Source organism: Pezoporus wallicus, unplaced genomic scaffold (assembly GCF_028554395.1).
Source record: "Pezoporus wallicus isolate ANWC-B61680 ecotype Strahan unplaced genomic scaffold, APGP_CSIRO_Pwel_v1 scaffold_6446, whole genome shotgun sequence".
Taxonomy (NCBI): domain Eukaryota; kingdom Metazoa; phylum Chordata; class Aves; order Psittaciformes; family Psittacidae; genus Pezoporus; species Pezoporus wallicus.
The window spans coordinates 10195762-10212318 of record NW_026636264.1 but is presented as its reverse complement, the minus strand read 5'-3'; the positions used below and the strand labels follow the sequence as shown (position 1 = coordinate 10212318).

Sequence of the window (16557 nt, the reverse complement as noted above, 5' to 3'; positions counted from 1 at the left end):
TCCTCAGCTGCTCCTCATCACCCTTGTGCTCCAGATCCTTCACCAGCTTTGTTGCCCTTCTCTGAACACACTCCAGCACCTCAATGTGAGGTGCCCAGAAGTGAACACAGGATTAAAGGTGCAGCCTCACCAGTGCCCTGTACAGGGGGACAATCATTGCCCTGGCCCTCCTGGCTGCACTAGTGCTGATACTGGCCAGGATGCCATTGGCCTTCTTAGCTTCCTGGGCACACACCTGGCCAACATCCTAAAGAACTTTTCCTCTGTGACAGCTTTCCAGGCACTCTTCCACTAGTCCCACCCCCAATATTGTATATTAGATTTCCATTTAGTTTGTGAGTAACTTCCGTCTTTCTCATGTTTATTTACTACTAAGTGCATATTTTGCTCATGAAATGTCTATTTGTTAGATTCGCTGGAACAAATGTTCCAGAATTTCTTCTTCCCTACTAGCTTCCCAGTATCCACCATTTTTATTTGGCTGTGAACATGCAGTTGTTTCTCTTCTGCTGGTGTGTCACTTGTGTGTCACCACCTACAGTGTTCGAGGAGTTTTCACAGTGATCACACAGAAGCAATAAGACAACAGCTGCTAATATGGAACTTCAGAGCTTTCCTCCAGATGAACTGAATTGCTACAGTATGTCATAGCTCAAAATGTTTTAGGTATAGCTCCTTTTAGGATGTCTGAGCAGAGTACTTCTATGTTCTGAAGAACATACCTGTTCTTCAGGTATAGCTCCTTTTAGGATGTCTGAGCAGAGTACTTCTATGTTCTGAAGAACATACCTGTTCTTCAGGTATAGCTCCTTTTAGGATGTCTGAGCAGAGTACATCTATGTTCTGAAGAACATACCTGTTCATCTCATCTTTCTACTGTTTCTGTGCTGCTGTTACACCACATGGCTATTTCTCCATTTCTCTTACTCTTTTCTTAGCCTTTGTCTGCTTTGTCCCACACAAGCTGTTCTGGTCTTTAATGTCCTCAAAAGATACATCTTAAAGATGTTTACTGTGTACTAGTCTTTCACCCCTCTTGGGCTTTTTTATATGTTGCATTGTAATAGAAGTCTTTAATAAATTATTGCATTGTGGCTTTGGGGAGAAGGATATTTCAAGCAGTTTTTGCATTTTATTTGCCAGTTGTATGTTGCCTTTGGACTTTGACAGAAACATTTAACTATGATTAAGTTTATTATTTAACATACAAAGTTTGGGAAAAGGTAACAGCAACTTTAAAGTATTTTCTGGACAGATGTCAACGGTATAGTAGATGAGATGGAAAGCTGAAAAAAGGGTAGAGTATGTTGTGGAAAGACTTGCAGTAAAAAGTAAGTTGCTGACAAAACATAAATGCTGTTTCTGCAGGTTAGAGAGCAACAGAAGTATATCGCCTTGCAGATAAGACAGAAGGTAAAGCAGAGGAGAGAAGAACAACTCCATCAATTAGAGGAGGCACTGAGAGCCGAGTGGCAGAAAGCGCAGGATGAAAAGATGAAAGCCTTAGAAGAATTTTATTTATCAAGCCTAAGGGCAATTGGTGAAGGTCACCGACAAGCCAAGGAAAATGTAAGTGAAACAGCTTAATAGTATTGTCAGAGAAATTCTGGATGCTCTAGAAATACCAGGTTTTTATATTCTTTATCTTGCAGCCCTAATACTCAAACCAGCAGCTTTGAAGAATGGAAGCTTCTTGGAAATGTTCATGTTCTTTTTTGCAGGTATCATTCCGCAAGACCAAGATTTAAATGGTCTGGCAGGCGCATTTGCTGAGGCTTTGGCTATGCAAACTCTTAGAGTTATTTGTGTTAGATTGTACACATATATGATAGTGTATATTTGTACTTGACTACATTGCACATGGTGAATTGTTGTCTCAAGTATGTCAGCCATACAATAACTCTTTTTCTTTACCATGTAACGGTATCTTTTCTGTGCTTAGGAAAATGCACTTTTTTTTTCTTCACTGCTCAAGTGACTTGGAAAGTCTTGGTAAGGGCTTCCGAGGCCTTTGCCTGTCAGCTGGTTCACTTCTTAATTTTGCACCTATAACAAATTTACACTTCTTTAAAATCCTGTAACTTGTGTAGGCTGTCTTTGAGAGCTCACTGAGGTTGTTAGGTAGAAATTTTCCACAGATCTGACACTGAGCCAGGTTTACAGAAATCAGTGCTACAGATTTCTTGCATGGATTTTGCAGGCTAGCTTACTTATGAAATTAATCAAGCTTTTAACCCAGCATTATACCTTTCCGTACTTCAGTGTCCCTAAATCATCTTTTGAAAACTCCTTTCTGATGCTAGGAGGGATGAGTTTGTGGAAAACTGTGGTACCAGTGCCACAGAGAACTAATCATAAATGTTTCTGGTGAGACACAGTTGTTGTAGTTTATGACTGAAAGGTAGTAACATGTTTTCTCTTGTACAGCATTTGCTAAAATGGGTAAGTATATTACCCTCTTCACCAGAGATGCAGAGAAAAGTTGAGGTTTCCACATTAATATTTGGTTACATTGGCTGAGGAATGTGGTAAATTTGCTGCTGTTGGTGGTAGAAAAGAGAATAAAGAGAGAAGAGAAGGAAAAGCTATTATTTAGGGTATTTTTGCTGTAATACTGTAGAAAGTGATTTTGAGCTTGTGATTCTTACAGCAGAACTTAATTTGAAATATCACACTGATAGTTTGAGGAGTAAAACCCTGTATTAAGTGCTTGTGATATTTTATTGTTAAGGAACCTGACTTAGAAGCTCTGGCAAAACAAGCAGAGGAAAGGAGACAACGAGCAGAGAAGAGGCACAGGAAAGCCTTGAAAGAGCAGAAATACCAAAAAGAAAACTTACTTCGTGAGCAAGCCCGGTATGCAATAACTCCCTGGTTTCATTAAGCACAGAGTGCATTTTACAGTGTCCCAAGGTGAAAGGCAGAAGTGCTTCTTGCGTTGAGCTTTTTGAATCTTGAAATTGTATGGGTTAGAGAATTAATGCTGGTGGCTAAAGCTGGTGGATTTTGGTAAGAACTAGTTTTAAGAACAAACTGGCCTTGCAGGCTCTCAAGAAGCGGGGGCCTTTCATTTTTCTGTTGCTGTTTTCAGTCGGGGTTGTTGACTGACAGCTATTCAGTGACATACAAAATGCAATATTCTCAGGCCAGTGCCTGGTGGAGAGTTACCTGCCTGCAAAAAGGACTTAGTGCATTTGTCATGGCCTTCCTTCTTAGCATGTTTGGTGGTTTTGGGAGGGTTAGGGTCTTTTAGTTTGCTTGGGTTTAAACAGACTGCACCAAACTTGGGCTAGCATGGAAAATGAACTGTGTAGTCTTGGGGACAGTTGCGCTTGAGTAAGAGCTGAGACCTATTGATTAAACACTTAATTTTGTCCACACTTGAGTAATTAAAAGTATTTGAAGTGCTGCAGTGCTTACCGAAAACCACAGTGAAAGGCAGGGATTTATCTTTGTGCTTTAGAAGCTTGTGTGTATTAATATTTTTGCATTGCTGCAACAGATAGTTTTCCAGTGCTGCCTGTCAGCGCAAGTTCTGTTGACTTTCCAGTGTGCTTGCCCTTTCCTATCTCCCAAGCATTCAATTCAAGTACAGCTGAATCTGTTTATTTTTAGGTTTGCCTTTTATTTTGCACAGTCATTTTTTGCACAGTTATTTGCTGTCATTGTTTCTTGAATTATTTTCCTTCTTCTCGCTCTTTCTTTTTGGGTGGGGATATGTGCTCTGATTTTTTCCTCCCCAAGACGAACAAATGCACGTAAACATGCTCTGGAAGTAGAAAGACAAAGAGCAGCCAAAATTGCAAGCTTGCCACCTCCTCCACGACATCCTCTTGAGGTATGTATCCATGATTCCATAGTGATCGCAATTTCAGGATACCATAGAATGTAATGATTATTTATTGCTTCGATATCCAGAATTGCTGTTTGCATACATATGAGAGTGGTTCAGCAAAACCCAAGAAAATTACTGGCTTATGTATTAGTAGACCTCTTACTACCAAGCTTTGGTATTGGTTTAGTTCTGTTCTCTTGTTGTGTGTGGATTTTTATCTCTTGTCATCTGAGATCCTATTTTTGTGGTTAATACATCATTTAAACTTTATCATGATTTCATTTTTATTTAATAGCCACAGTAGTGCTAAACTCTACAGTGATCTTTCTCAGCATGGACACACCACCTCAACATTCTAGATGATGTAACAGATAAAAAGACACAGTACTATATCTATAATAGTTAATCTAATAACCTCAGTAATGCATCTCTCTTTCCATTTTAAAATGTAGAATTTCCCTCTCGGTCTATTTTTTGACCAGGGCAAGCAAGAAGACTTTGTTCAGGTTTCTACAGGTTCTGGTGCATTTGTGATTGTGTTAAGATGACAGGTCTGGGTCAATACCTGGCTGGTTTGGGTCAGGTGTCCTGTCTCTGCTTCCTCCCAGCTTCTTGTGCTTCTCCTTGCTGTCAGAGCATGAGACTGAAAAGTCCTTGATTGGGGTAAACGTTACTTTGCAACAACTAAAAGTTTGGTGTGTTATCAGCGTTGTTGTCAGACTATAGTCAAAACCAGCACTGCACCAGCTACTAAGAAGGAGAAAAATGACTGTTGCAGCTGAACCCAGGACAAAGTATTGCACAATCATAACTTCCTTTCCTGAAACTCTACAATGTGATGCATTTCCACCCGTGAACACGTTGTTTACTCACCTTTTCAGTAAGCATGATTTTAGCTGGTTTTAAGAGAGTTTGCAAACAGCTGAATTTTCTACAGTACCTGGGCTTGCTTTTAATGAATTCATGTTTCGATAATGGCAAATCGAATCAACAATTCTGCAGACATGTTGGATTTATGTTGAGGAAAGATTGCGTTGTTTAAACGTAGCACAGCATGTTAATGTGATTCATGTAAAGACTAGCTGAATTGGAGCCTTTTTCCTAGTTTTTGTATCTATAAGGATTTTAATCCTTTTGTCAGAGGCATATGTTGCTGGAAGGGCACAGGGTGAAGAATAGTTATTTTCTTGGAAGTGTAACTGGGTGTCATGTACTGCATGGGGTAAATGGGAAGTAATAGATGATTAGAGCTGTGGCTTATTCCCAGTTCTGTATAGAGAGAGAAAACAAAAGATGTTAACTGTCAATTTTAAGGGGGAGGGTGGGAAATCTGGGGCTTTGTCTTGCAAATGTATGACTCAAAAGGCACTGAATTTGAATTGCTTAACTTTAAATCCTGTGAATTACAGCAAATTACAAGGTCATCTGCATAAGCATGCTTATTTTCTTGAATCAATTTACATAAAGAGGTTATTAAACATAGTTATAATCATAATCTGATGCTCTGTTGCAATAACAATTGAATAAAATTTCATAAAATGGAGCTTAGACAGTGTGGTTACTTACGACATAAGGAACATTTTCTTAATATACTGCAATTACTGTTACTTTGCAAAAGAAGCTTTTTTCCTCTAGATATCTTGCCATAACTTTAATTCTCACAAGAACAGCTTTTAGGAATTGAGGCCTTATTTAGTTAGCCCAACTGTTAAGTTACTTAATTGAAGTTAAACTGTAAACACCAATTTCTTGACAAGTGTCACAGACTCTTTATGAACTTCTTTTTTTTTTTTTTTATGGAAGTATATGAAGTATGGATGACTTTTTAACTGCAGTGTTCCACCGTGAGGTGTCATTATGTTACAAGTATAATTTTTTCAGCCTCCAGTGTAATTCTTGCATCTTCCCATTCTTGAATAGAATTCTGGAGATGCGATTGTAGTTCTTAATTACTGATTTGTTAGTTTCAGGTTTTATTTAATAGTTCCGAAGGCTGAGGTTTAATTACGTGTTCAGAAAATAACACAGTATAGGTCAAGCAGCTGGTGATCTGGCTAATGAGGTTTAGCCAGGGGACTTGTCTGTTTTAAGAGCTGTAATCGGTATCTACAAGCATTTATGTTAATTTTGATCTGTTAAATTACTATGATATATTAATTAAGAAAGTTAGCAATTTTTAAAATAGCATTTTGTACAAATGAAAGCCTTGATGGTTTGCTTTTATTTGTACATATCTTTTTTCTTTCCTACTAGAATTGCATGCATTTGCTTAAGAACCATAAAATCAGCTACTGATGTTCTGTTGGTAAGGCTGAAACTTAGTTGCTTGTTAGAGAATTCTTTTAAAGACTTGACTCTACAGTCTTTCTAAAATAACAGGATAATGCTGAAATTTGGAATGCCTCATCTTGCATAGAAAGAAGTTTTAGATTCCTGAGACTTAATGCTGCTCTTTGTATGTGTACATTTGTTTACAGTCATGTTGGCTTCAAGCCCCTGAGGCTACGAAGCTTTCTGGTTTAGTTGATGCAAGAATGCTTTTTAAGGAAAAAGTCTAGGGAAGAGGAAGCTGAGAGAAAATAAATCGAGGAGATGTTAGAAGCACAAAGGGAGCTCCTACAGAATACTGCTTCCTAACCTAGCTACCTTACCAGAGAACTTCAGACTGAGCCAAAGAAGAGGGAAGGTCTGGTTGCTCAGTATTCAAACTCTTTAGCACAAGAGTTGGAATGTGATAGTGTACACAAAACTTTAAAAAGCAAACAAACAAACCCAAAACAAATTAAACCTTGTATTGTCTGAATGGATACTTTTCAGTGAAATTATGGAAAATGCTCTTTTCTCTGGTTAAACAATAAATTGGACAGAATAGTTCTGAGTTTTGTAAAGAAAGTCAGTATTTGAGAAGTGTTATTTTGCTGTTAGATATAATCATATTGTGGGTCTGTGGTTGCCCTGCTTTGAGGTGAGTGTGACAGCTGTTGTAAGTGGGCTTTATATTAGTGCATCAAACGCAAGTGCTTTTAAAGTAAGGTAATGATTTTGAAACATTAAGGTAGAGCTCTTGAATGTCAGTTTTTGTGAAGGAGCTTGCATTAGGCAGTTAGATGCTCTCAGTTATTAAGCCCTCTGGATCTGTCTTGTGCTGATGTCTTTTATTAGTTATTAAATGTATGTAAGGATTTAAACAGATATTTTCAGAAGAGAATTCAGGAAAGAATTTGGAGGGGTGGCTTTCTTTTAATACTGATTTAAGGCTACAGATCATTTATGTTCTGTTCAGTTGCTTTGCTAGTGATACTGTTCTCTGATACAGCTGTACTTGTACTTTTGTTCCTAGAATTTTGAAGTGAAAAAAGCTCCTGCAGTGAAGCCCTACAGTGCTGACAACTTTTCTGTTACACGTTACCATATTTCTGAACCTTATGTGGACAGAGAAGTGGATGGAGAGCAGGTGATTAACTCCAAGTGTTTGTGATACATACTTCCATAGATCTTTCTTGATGTTGCACGCAGTGTCTGGATATCAGCAACTCAGTCTTCTAGATCAGGTTGAAAAATATGAACTTGTATAAAGCAACCATGTCAAAACTTACTGATCAGAATCTGAGATGGGGAAACCTTGTAAGACCTTTCGTGTGCTCAGTCACTTGTGGGATCACACGTGACAGTCCCACATGAACAGACCTCTAAGGAGGTGAGTTCACCAGACTGGCATGACATTGGACACCCAAATCTGCTTTGTGGCTTATGCTAAATTAATAGTTACAGTAGCCCTGCTTTTTCTCTCTTTTTAGCTATGTACTCCCAGTTTTACATTGTATTTGTGTTCATCTTGTTCATGCAGTCAATGGTTTTGACTTCCAAACTGGCAGAAGTCTAACTGGGGAAGAAGAACGATGCCAAATGGGAAAGTTTGCTGAAGCTTACAATAGACTCAAACAAAGGCCAAAGATCAGAAGAAGGGGAGGAGCTGGAAAAGCAAGAGATGGAGCAAGAGCTTAGCTTTTAGAAGTGATTTTTTAATTAAGGCAATATTATTCAGAAGTGAATGAAACAACAGTTTGGCTTATTGTTAGTGTGAGACCACAGTCTGAGTGCCTGTTCTGGATCAGCACTCTCAATAAATTTGGTTTTGTGAGTATTTTCTGAAGTGCATTCATACAGTTTTAGGTTTTCCTAATGTTTGAAGGACTAGACACAGTAAGAAGAGACACTGTAGTTTGCTCAGCTCTGTCATGGAAGAAATCTAAAATGTTAAATTTTGTGGTCGTATTTATGTGCAATGACTTTTTTTCTTACTTAAGTAAATTGTCATGTGTTGGTAAGGTTTTTCTTATTTAAAACACTTCAGATGTTTCTGGTTTCTCAGAAGGGAATATAAATGCTTCTGGATTCCTGCTTCCTTCTCACCTTGTTTAAAACAAATCCATGAGGATAGAAGTAGTCAATCTGTATGAACCATTTTATTGATTTTTACCTTGTAATGTAGGAAAAATAGCTACTCTGTTATAACAGATCATACAGATGATTGTCCCTAGTACAGCTTGAAAATAGAGCACTTGACACTTACACTTGTGTAAATACACGCATTTTTTCCGAAGGCTAGAAGCTAGTTTGGTCCTGCTTGCAACCAAGAACTATAAATCTTCCAGGGTGTTCATACGGCATTCTGTGTCTCTTTTAAAAGTGCTTTTGCTGCAGGATTATTCCCTTATTTATTGTTACATATGCTTTAAAACTGTTAGAAAGAACTTAATGCACTAAACTATTGATTGACTGCCAGCCAGATGCTCGGTCAGCTGCTGAAGAAGAAGGAAAGCGTTTAGAGGAACTGCATAGGGAGACAGAAAGGGAGAGAAGAGAGCAGCTCGAAAAGGCACATGTCCGAGGGAGTCACGCCTTGAAGAAGGTCCATTTGGCTCAGGTAGGTGAAGTAGTTGTGCATGTTTTTAATGTCAGAATGACCAGTGTTAAGTAAACTGTATGTAGGTGATAAGCAGAGGAGTTACAATTACAAGAGGCAAATTGATGGGCTAAATGGAGTTTTCAGAATGTGTTAAAAACACCATCAAACTCTGGCTATCTGGAAAGAGGCAGAATGAAAGAACATGCTTTAATTATTGTTAACTTCATGTCTGACAGCCCTTAGCCAGTTGGTAATAATCAAGTTAAACCTTTTTTAATAGGTGATGAGGTCTACTTTTCCACATAAGCTTTAGCTGGAGTTGGTTATTCTGTGCTTTTTGGGGAAAAAAATTAGTTTGTTATTAAGAAGGCAACAGTTTGGTTTTAGTTTTGGAAAGCTTTTCCAAGTTTTACTTAGATTGATGTTCTGTTAGTGTAGAAGTCTGGAATTACTGAAATTCTTTCCTTTAAGAAGTAAAAACTGAACTGCTGAGAAAGGTCTTTGTACTCAGAGGTATGCTTTGAAATTTGTTGTTTTGTTGTGTTACCTTCACAAGTATTTTTGGAGGCTAGAGATAGCTAAAGCTTACTGCTTTTTACTTGATGTGTGTGTTTAAAGGTCAGATACAGCCTTCGTCTGACGAAGTACCTTCTCCCTAGAATAAAGATAATTTTAAATTAAGGATTAAACTAACTTCATAGTAGCCAAGCAGAAGTGTTTTATCAGTCCTGGCATATGGTTGTCTGAATGTGAACACTAAAAGTTTGTTATCCTTTTTATTTGTAGGACAGGGAAAGGCTACTGAAAGAACTTGAGCAAATGCAGAACATGGATAGGATGCGCAGAAGACGGATTGTAGCGCAAATGCCACCTCAGCTTTTTGTGCCTCCATACAAACGTATGGAAATAAAAGAAGAATGGCAGAGAGAGTTGGAGTTTGCATTTGAAGATATGTGTAGTGAAGACAGGAGTAAGTAATCTGTTGGAGGCTGCTGAATCCAGTAGCCCAGTGAAGGAGAGGCTGCTGTGGCTGCCAGTTCCCAGGCTGGCTGGTTCCCAGCTGGTAGCAAGGCTGTGTGTGTATTCACAGTAGGCACACACACAAACAGGCTTTCAGTATGCATACACCAGCTGGCCACACAAGCCCTTATTTACCCATGTGCATGCATGCGTACAAAATAGAGGACTTCTCGCCCTGGAAAACAGCTAGAAATGGGTTTAATGAGAAGATGGTACAGACTTCCAGGCACAGTGCAGGGACATACACGTGTACTGACCAGGCCCTTTTATTCCCATATTCTGATATTTTTCCTCACACTTGTTCCTCCCCAAACTAACTTAATCCTTTCCCTGCCTTTGGTTCCTCCCCTAAATATTTATAATAAGCATATAAGCTCAAGATGATCTTCCCATGTGTCCCACACCCCTTATAGGCAGCAACCCCCTCGGATCATGGGAGATCTCCTGTTGACTAATCTTTTAGGATTTCACACCCAGACCATGCTGCAATAGCCCTGTGAGCAGCCAGGACAGAGTGTATCTTTACCCTGACACAGCTATTGGGGTCCTCCTGTGTGTAATTGTTCCTGTGTACTGCTTTCTGTGTAAAGATGATCCTTTTATCACAAACACCTTTAATTTGAAAGGCATAGCGTATTCTGGTGGACAGGCGTGTAGAGTTTGTGAATTAATGGATAACCAACGATCTAAACAGTCTTGAATTTTCTATTTTGGAAAAAAAAAAGGTAATTGAGTTAAATCTGTTGCAAAAGAAGCTAATTGTTATTTGAACTTCTAGGGATTTGCAGTGTTGCTGGCATTTTATTCCAGTTGGTTGTTTTATGTTGTGATCTTTTCATTAGAAATGAAAGAAGACCTCATTTTGCAGTTTGAACCACAACCTCTGCCAGCTCCTGATAGATCTCAAGATAATGACCTTGATATCTCTTTGGAGCAAGAATCAGCTTGTGGCATTCAACCAGAATCTGCCTGTAACACTCAGCCAGAAGAGGAGGTCCGCATCGAATCAGAAGGTAAACCCTTTAACTTCAGATTTAACTTAAACTTTTGGTTTTATAGTAGAAGAGAGGATACTTAGTTTTAATGTGTCAAATAAATTAACGGTAGTATTAACTAAAATGTCTGTAGTATATTCCTTGAAGGTTGTGAAGTATTTTAGTATTCAGTGGTTTATGATGTTTATCACAGATGCTTTCATGATTATGAGTTTAAAAATTGACTTGTTTTTCTAATATTCTTCAGTTTATTGGTATACTGAGAATAACTTTTAATTGTAAGAACTGCATTGTTAGCCAGAATTATTCCTGTATAATTAGTGTAAATCATTGGATGATGCTGGTATGGGAACTTCAACAATTTTCATTTTGTTTTGAAATATTTCAAAGTTAAAGCTTGGCTTTGTATGCAAGTCAGCTTATTGTATGTCTTTTATGTCCAGGTTTGTGATTGAATTGATCCATGTTGTGAGTAGGCTGCAGCGGGTATGTGTGTGCATGAACTCTTGTGGCATGTACAGGGTAACATGATATGAATACAAAATGCGTTGGTGAACTTTGCCTTTTGGCCAAGTGTTTCTACCACATCCCTTTGGTGGCACAGGCCATTTCTTCGTGTTGCATTGTGCCAATACAAAGGAGAGGGCAGCAACATCTAGGTGGAGGGTGGCAGGGGAATGGTACTACCTATTTCTGCAACAGTATGTTTAGTAGCCTGTCTGTGGAGCACTATAACTAGCTTAGCCCTCCTTTTATGTTGTGCAGAGACAAAGTACTGCTTCTCTCTTGCAGGTAAGAGAAAATACTGTTAAACTTTTGAACTTCATAATATGAAGCTATTTGTCCAACTGTGCAAGCAATTAAAAACAACAAAAGAGGATTTTTTTTTGTTTTTATGATGTAAAGATATGTATTACCCAAAACTCTCAACAGCATATATTCTTTATAGATCATGAAGAAGCAAAAACTCGCCAACTTCAGTCAAAACTTGCCTTAAAGAAACTGCTGAACAAGATTAGAAGCCAAAAAGAAGAGTGGACATCAAAAAGTGAAAAAGATATTCAGAGTGAAGTTGAGACTATTGAATCAGGCACAATTGCTAGTGAAGAGAGACCATTGTGTGATTCAGAACTGAACTATGAGCAACAGAAAAACATAGTTTGTGAAGCCAGAGGTATGTAATACATACTTGCAGCAAAATTTGTGTAGGAGCAAAAAGACTTGGAAGATTGCAATTACAGTTAAATAACATGTATTTTAGACTCTGTGAAAACGTTGGATAAGACAGTTGCAGCTGAAAATTCAGTTCTAATCCATCCTCAAGAGCAAGCAGCTAAAATCAGAATGCAAGAGAGACAAAAGTGGGTAAGTGCGTATATACTCACTCCTATCTCAGTTATGGTGTAAAAATAGTGATTTCCAAAAGTCTAAAAATGCTACAGGCTGTACAGCAGCTATGGACGCTTTTCACATGCTTGTGGCACTTAAAACTTACTGTAACATTTTCTGTACTTATCTTCTGTGTACTAACTATTTTTAAATGACAGCTGGAATTTGCAGAGGAAAGAAACAGTTTCTTACTATCTGACAAGTGCTATAGGCAAGGGATGCCACACTGATTAAATTTGAATCCCAATTCTAAGTTAATATCTTTGCTTTTGGGAGAATGTAGTCAATAGTACACAACTCCAAAAACTTTACGAACACTGTGTGATAGCATAAGAAGGTCTGTGGGATTCTGCTTGGAGTGACAGGAGAAATTTACAAACCTTGAGTATTTTGTGTGGTTTACTGTTGGGGTTTTCGAGGTGTTTTTTGTTTCTGTGTTTTCCTAGTTAATTATAAGAAACCAGGAATCATGTGTCTGTGGGAATGCCTCATCTATCGAGAAAATAACTTTGTGTGTTATTTTATTATATATATATATGTCATTTCAGTATGTCTTTCATGATACTTACAGGTTTTGCTGTCTCCTTAGAGACCTAAGGGCTCTGCTGTGGTGGTTTCTCAATTGACAAAAGAAAAGGAAAGTTGAATTCAGGTCTTGGTGCAGCCTCAAAGTGTAGAGTTTAAGTTCAGATATTCAGGAAATACAAATTTGACAAAGTAGTATTTTTTTAGGGGGGGGAAAGAAAGGCAGGTGATCCTCTGTGAAAGTGTGGTTATTTTCTTTCACATTTTTCCCACTTCGCACCTGCTCAGGGTTATGTATTGCTGTGCTCACATTAACTGTTCTCAGCTCTGGCTTTTTCTCTAGTTGCTCTTCCTGAGATCCCCATGCAGGCTGGCTCATTAAAGGCTGTTGTCCACTTCATCTTTGCCATACTTGGATATTTTTCCTTGTTTCCATTCTCAAAGTACATATGCTGTTGCAACACATGGGTCTAAGTGATTTGTAGCTGATAGGTACATGGGAAGAGAATAAAAATAAACCACTTCAGAGGTTTATGGAGTGCTCTGAAAGTGGTTCTACATTAGCTATTTCAGGAGTTTTGGAAGGTTTGAATTAACATTTAAATGTGGTGAACTCTTGATGAAAAGCTCTATAAAATGCAAAGTAGGTTTCGAATTCACTGTAAGAAAAAGGCTTCTTTTACAGTCTCTGGAAAATTATAATGTACCTTGAATAGTTAGATTCTGATCTTATCCATTCTGTTAATTTGAGAACAGATAATAGTGCGAAGGTAAACGGATTCAGGGACTATTAGAAATGTCTAGCCAGTAAAACAAAATTATTCTGGTAAACTTTGGAACTACTTTTAAAGGCCTCTGACAATTCTGAAATGCCTTTCGCAAGCAAGAGGGTTTCTGCTGTAATTGGAACAAAGTTTTGTGTATGGTGTTTGTATGTGAGCGGTCTTTTATTTCATTGTCATTCCATTCTGCAGATTGACCCTCATTTTTCTTCTCAATAGAATGAGCAAATAGAGAAACAGAAACAGGAACAGCTGGCCTTGCTTCAACAAATTGAAGAAGAGAGAGCACGTTTGGAGGCCGATCTCCTTAAGATCCAAATACAAAGCTGTTTGGAGACAGCTAAGAAAAAAAAAGACGAGGAAGAGCAAGGTCAGCTGGTACAAAGCCATAGTGTTCCTTCTCCAGAGCAGCAGAACAAAGTGGAACATGAGGTGAAGAATTGTAGAAAATTGTGTGTAGCTTTTTAATTATCCTTATTATAAAAATCAAGAGCCATTTGCTGGCTTTAAATCACAGCAATCAGGAAAAACAGTTTTTATTTCTTAGGCTATGAATCAGAAGTTCATACATTAAAAAAAGCTTCTACAGCAAACAAAAGGAAGCTATATTTCACATGGTATCACTGGACTTCCAATATTGGATTGTCTTTGCATAGTCCCAAAGGCAGCATGTCTGTTTAAAATACCTGTTAGTAAAATGTGTTTAGAGTCATATAATATTAATGCGTGTGCATGTATTCTTTTCCAAGAAGGAAAAAAACAATGGGGGCATGGGGAGAATGACAGAAAGACCTCACCTCTGTGGTTTTGTCTGTCTAAATCTCAAGCAGCTACTTTAAGGAGATGAATTTATGGAGGATGTTTAGGGAAAGTAATCATTTTTAAAAATCTTGAATCATATGCACAACCTCTACTCATCTGAGGATCTGACTGCCTTGAAAATGCAGCTCTGTTGGATCATTGCTCCGAGTTTACTACTGGGTACATTTACATCTTTGAGCTAAGCTGCTGTAAGCACCATTGACTTTGATGGTGCACGCTACACTTGCCAAGAGAGACTGTAGCTGAAGGCCATCTGTTCCAGAAACTGCTTTAGCCTCATTGCCTCAGGCTGAAAGCTCACAGACATCAAACGGCTGTACAGTGACTTCTGTAAACTTAGGAGAAAGAACATACAGCTGAAGGTTGTTGCTTTAATAGTTTTCTGTGAGTTATTTGTATAAGTGCAATTAAAATTGTTTTATTTTGATTAGGCTGGAAACAGTACAATGTCAGAACCCAGGAGTCCTGGAGAAGACAGCCATTTACAGATGATCCATAATTACCAACAACGCCTTCTACAGCAGAATAGGTACATTTCTTTAGGAAATGGAAGTCTGAGTTGCCTGTTTCAAAATAATCTGAATTGCTTTGATTATTGAAATTGCTGTTTATCTTTACACCACTTTAGAAAGATTTGTGGTTTTGTTCTGTTCAGGCTGCACAGACAGACCATTGAAGAAGGTAGAAAGCATCTACAGGAGTATCAGAATAAACTAAAACAAAAACACTTGTCTGCTGCAGCACTTCCAAGCTCTGTGGACACAAAATCAATTCATTTAAAGCCTGTCCTAGAAGCACGTCTGCAGAGGCAAGGAGTACAACCCACACAGTGCCAGTCACCTGAACAGGTTCATGCACAAGAGCATGCACGGTTGCTACCTGCGTTTTCAGGACCATTGTGTATGTCAGAAAACTCATCTTCACAGCAACATGAAGAGCAAATGCATAACATTTGTCCTGGCAGACACATGCAGTTTTCAGAAGCATTGAAATTGAAGCATGGAGAGTTTCACTTGCCGTGTGGCCATCCTTCACAGGAAGGAGTGGGAATGCTGGAAACCTCCAGCTGTCATGTCAGAGAACCACCTCGGTTCCCGTCACCATCTGGGGTAGTCATGAAGGATGTTGCTGCAGTGAGAACACAACCGGAAGCACGAGTACAACATGTTAGATTCATGTTGCCTGCAGAAGACTCCTCTGAACCTTCAGAAGTGGTGCGCTCCAGAGAATCATCTCACCAGCAAACAGAGACAAAAGCTAGAGAAGAGTCTCATGTAATTCAGGCAGCCCCAGTTGATTCTTTGGCATATCAGCAGGGATATGCAGAGAGCACCATCAGAACAAGCCTTGAAGAACCCCTCAGTCTTTCTGAACCCGTGACTTTATCTCATGAGAAACCTAAAGCCCAGGGTGTTGGGGAATTCTTGGTATCAAAAACGGGAGATGAATCTTTGTTAAATTATTGTGGTATCCTGAATTTAAGGGACAGAGTCTTGGCCTCATCAGAAAGCATCCAAGCTCAGCAGAAGTATTTGAAAGAATTGCAAGAACAGCTAGATGCGCAAAGAGAAGCTCTTCTTTCTAGACAGAAAATACAAGAACAACTTCTTTTACAGAAGCAAGATAAACTGAAGGAACAGATGCAGAGACAGCAAGAGGCTTTGAAAGAATTACTGAACAAGCAGGTGAGCTTTATGAATGTTTTGCATGGCGAATCATCCAGTAGGTGATCAAACTTGTGAATGCTACCAATTAGCAAAGTACCCCATGGAGTGTTGACAGTTTTAGGTGATTTACCATAATGAAAATTTTAATTAGGACTTGCAGTTTGCAATCAGCAGTTCTCTTCTGCGAGCCCCAAGAGCGCCATTCTGTTCAGTCTAACAGAAAGAGTATGAACTATGCTTGGTCTCTGAATATAATGCCCCTTGAAATGGCTGTGTTGTCAGAAGTGTCTGCAGGTAGAGTTTTTCCTCAGCTCTTGTATTAAAAATACTTAATAATAACTCAAAGGATGCCAGAAGTGTTTTGAATAGATCCTTTTTAAAGTTTCTCTTTTTATGTGTACCTGTTAGGAACATGGTTTGGCAGCTGCACTCCTGACTTTGTAATCTTGCTTGTTTCTGGGCAACAGAAATAAAATCCAAGTATATTTTTAGTTCTAGAGAAGCTTCTTTTGCTCCCTTCCTGTTTTAATTCTGGGCTGGGTTTGGGGTTTTTTTTTGGGGGGGGGAGGGGGTTTAAACAGAAGCCATCTTAGGAAAATAGCTGCTGCCCAGA

At 38.6% G+C, this 16557-nt stretch overlaps 1 protein-coding gene across 4 annotated transcripts in view; it reads left to right on the top strand.

Annotated features, from left to right (window-relative positions):
* Positions 1–16557, top strand: part of CEP295 (centrosomal protein 295) — a 37780-nt gene that overhangs the window by 653 nt on the left and 20570 nt on the right. For 2 of the 4 annotated variants that reach the window (XM_057399842.1, XM_057399841.1), the window contains exons 2-13: positions 1369–1569; positions 2732–2856; positions 3745–3838; positions 7176–7289; positions 8622–8762; positions 9531–9714; positions 10607–10777; positions 11709–11933; positions 12021–12124; positions 13675–13887; positions 14709–14806; positions 14906–15962. In XM_057399842.1, the coding sequence (XP_057255825.1) occupies positions 1369–1569; positions 2732–2856; positions 3745–3838; positions 7176–7289; positions 8622–8762; positions 9531–9714; positions 10607–10777; positions 11709–11933; positions 12021–12124; positions 13675–13887; positions 14709–14806; positions 14906–15962 (2727 nt within the window). Of the gene's footprint in view, positions 1–1368; positions 1570–2731; positions 2857–3744; positions 3839–7173; positions 7290–8621; positions 8763–9530; positions 9715–10606; positions 10778–11708; positions 11934–12020; positions 12125–13674; positions 13888–14708; positions 14807–14905; positions 15963–16557 lie in introns of those variants that run through there. The other 2 variants (XM_057399843.1, XM_057399844.1) reach the window with 2 other exon arrangements.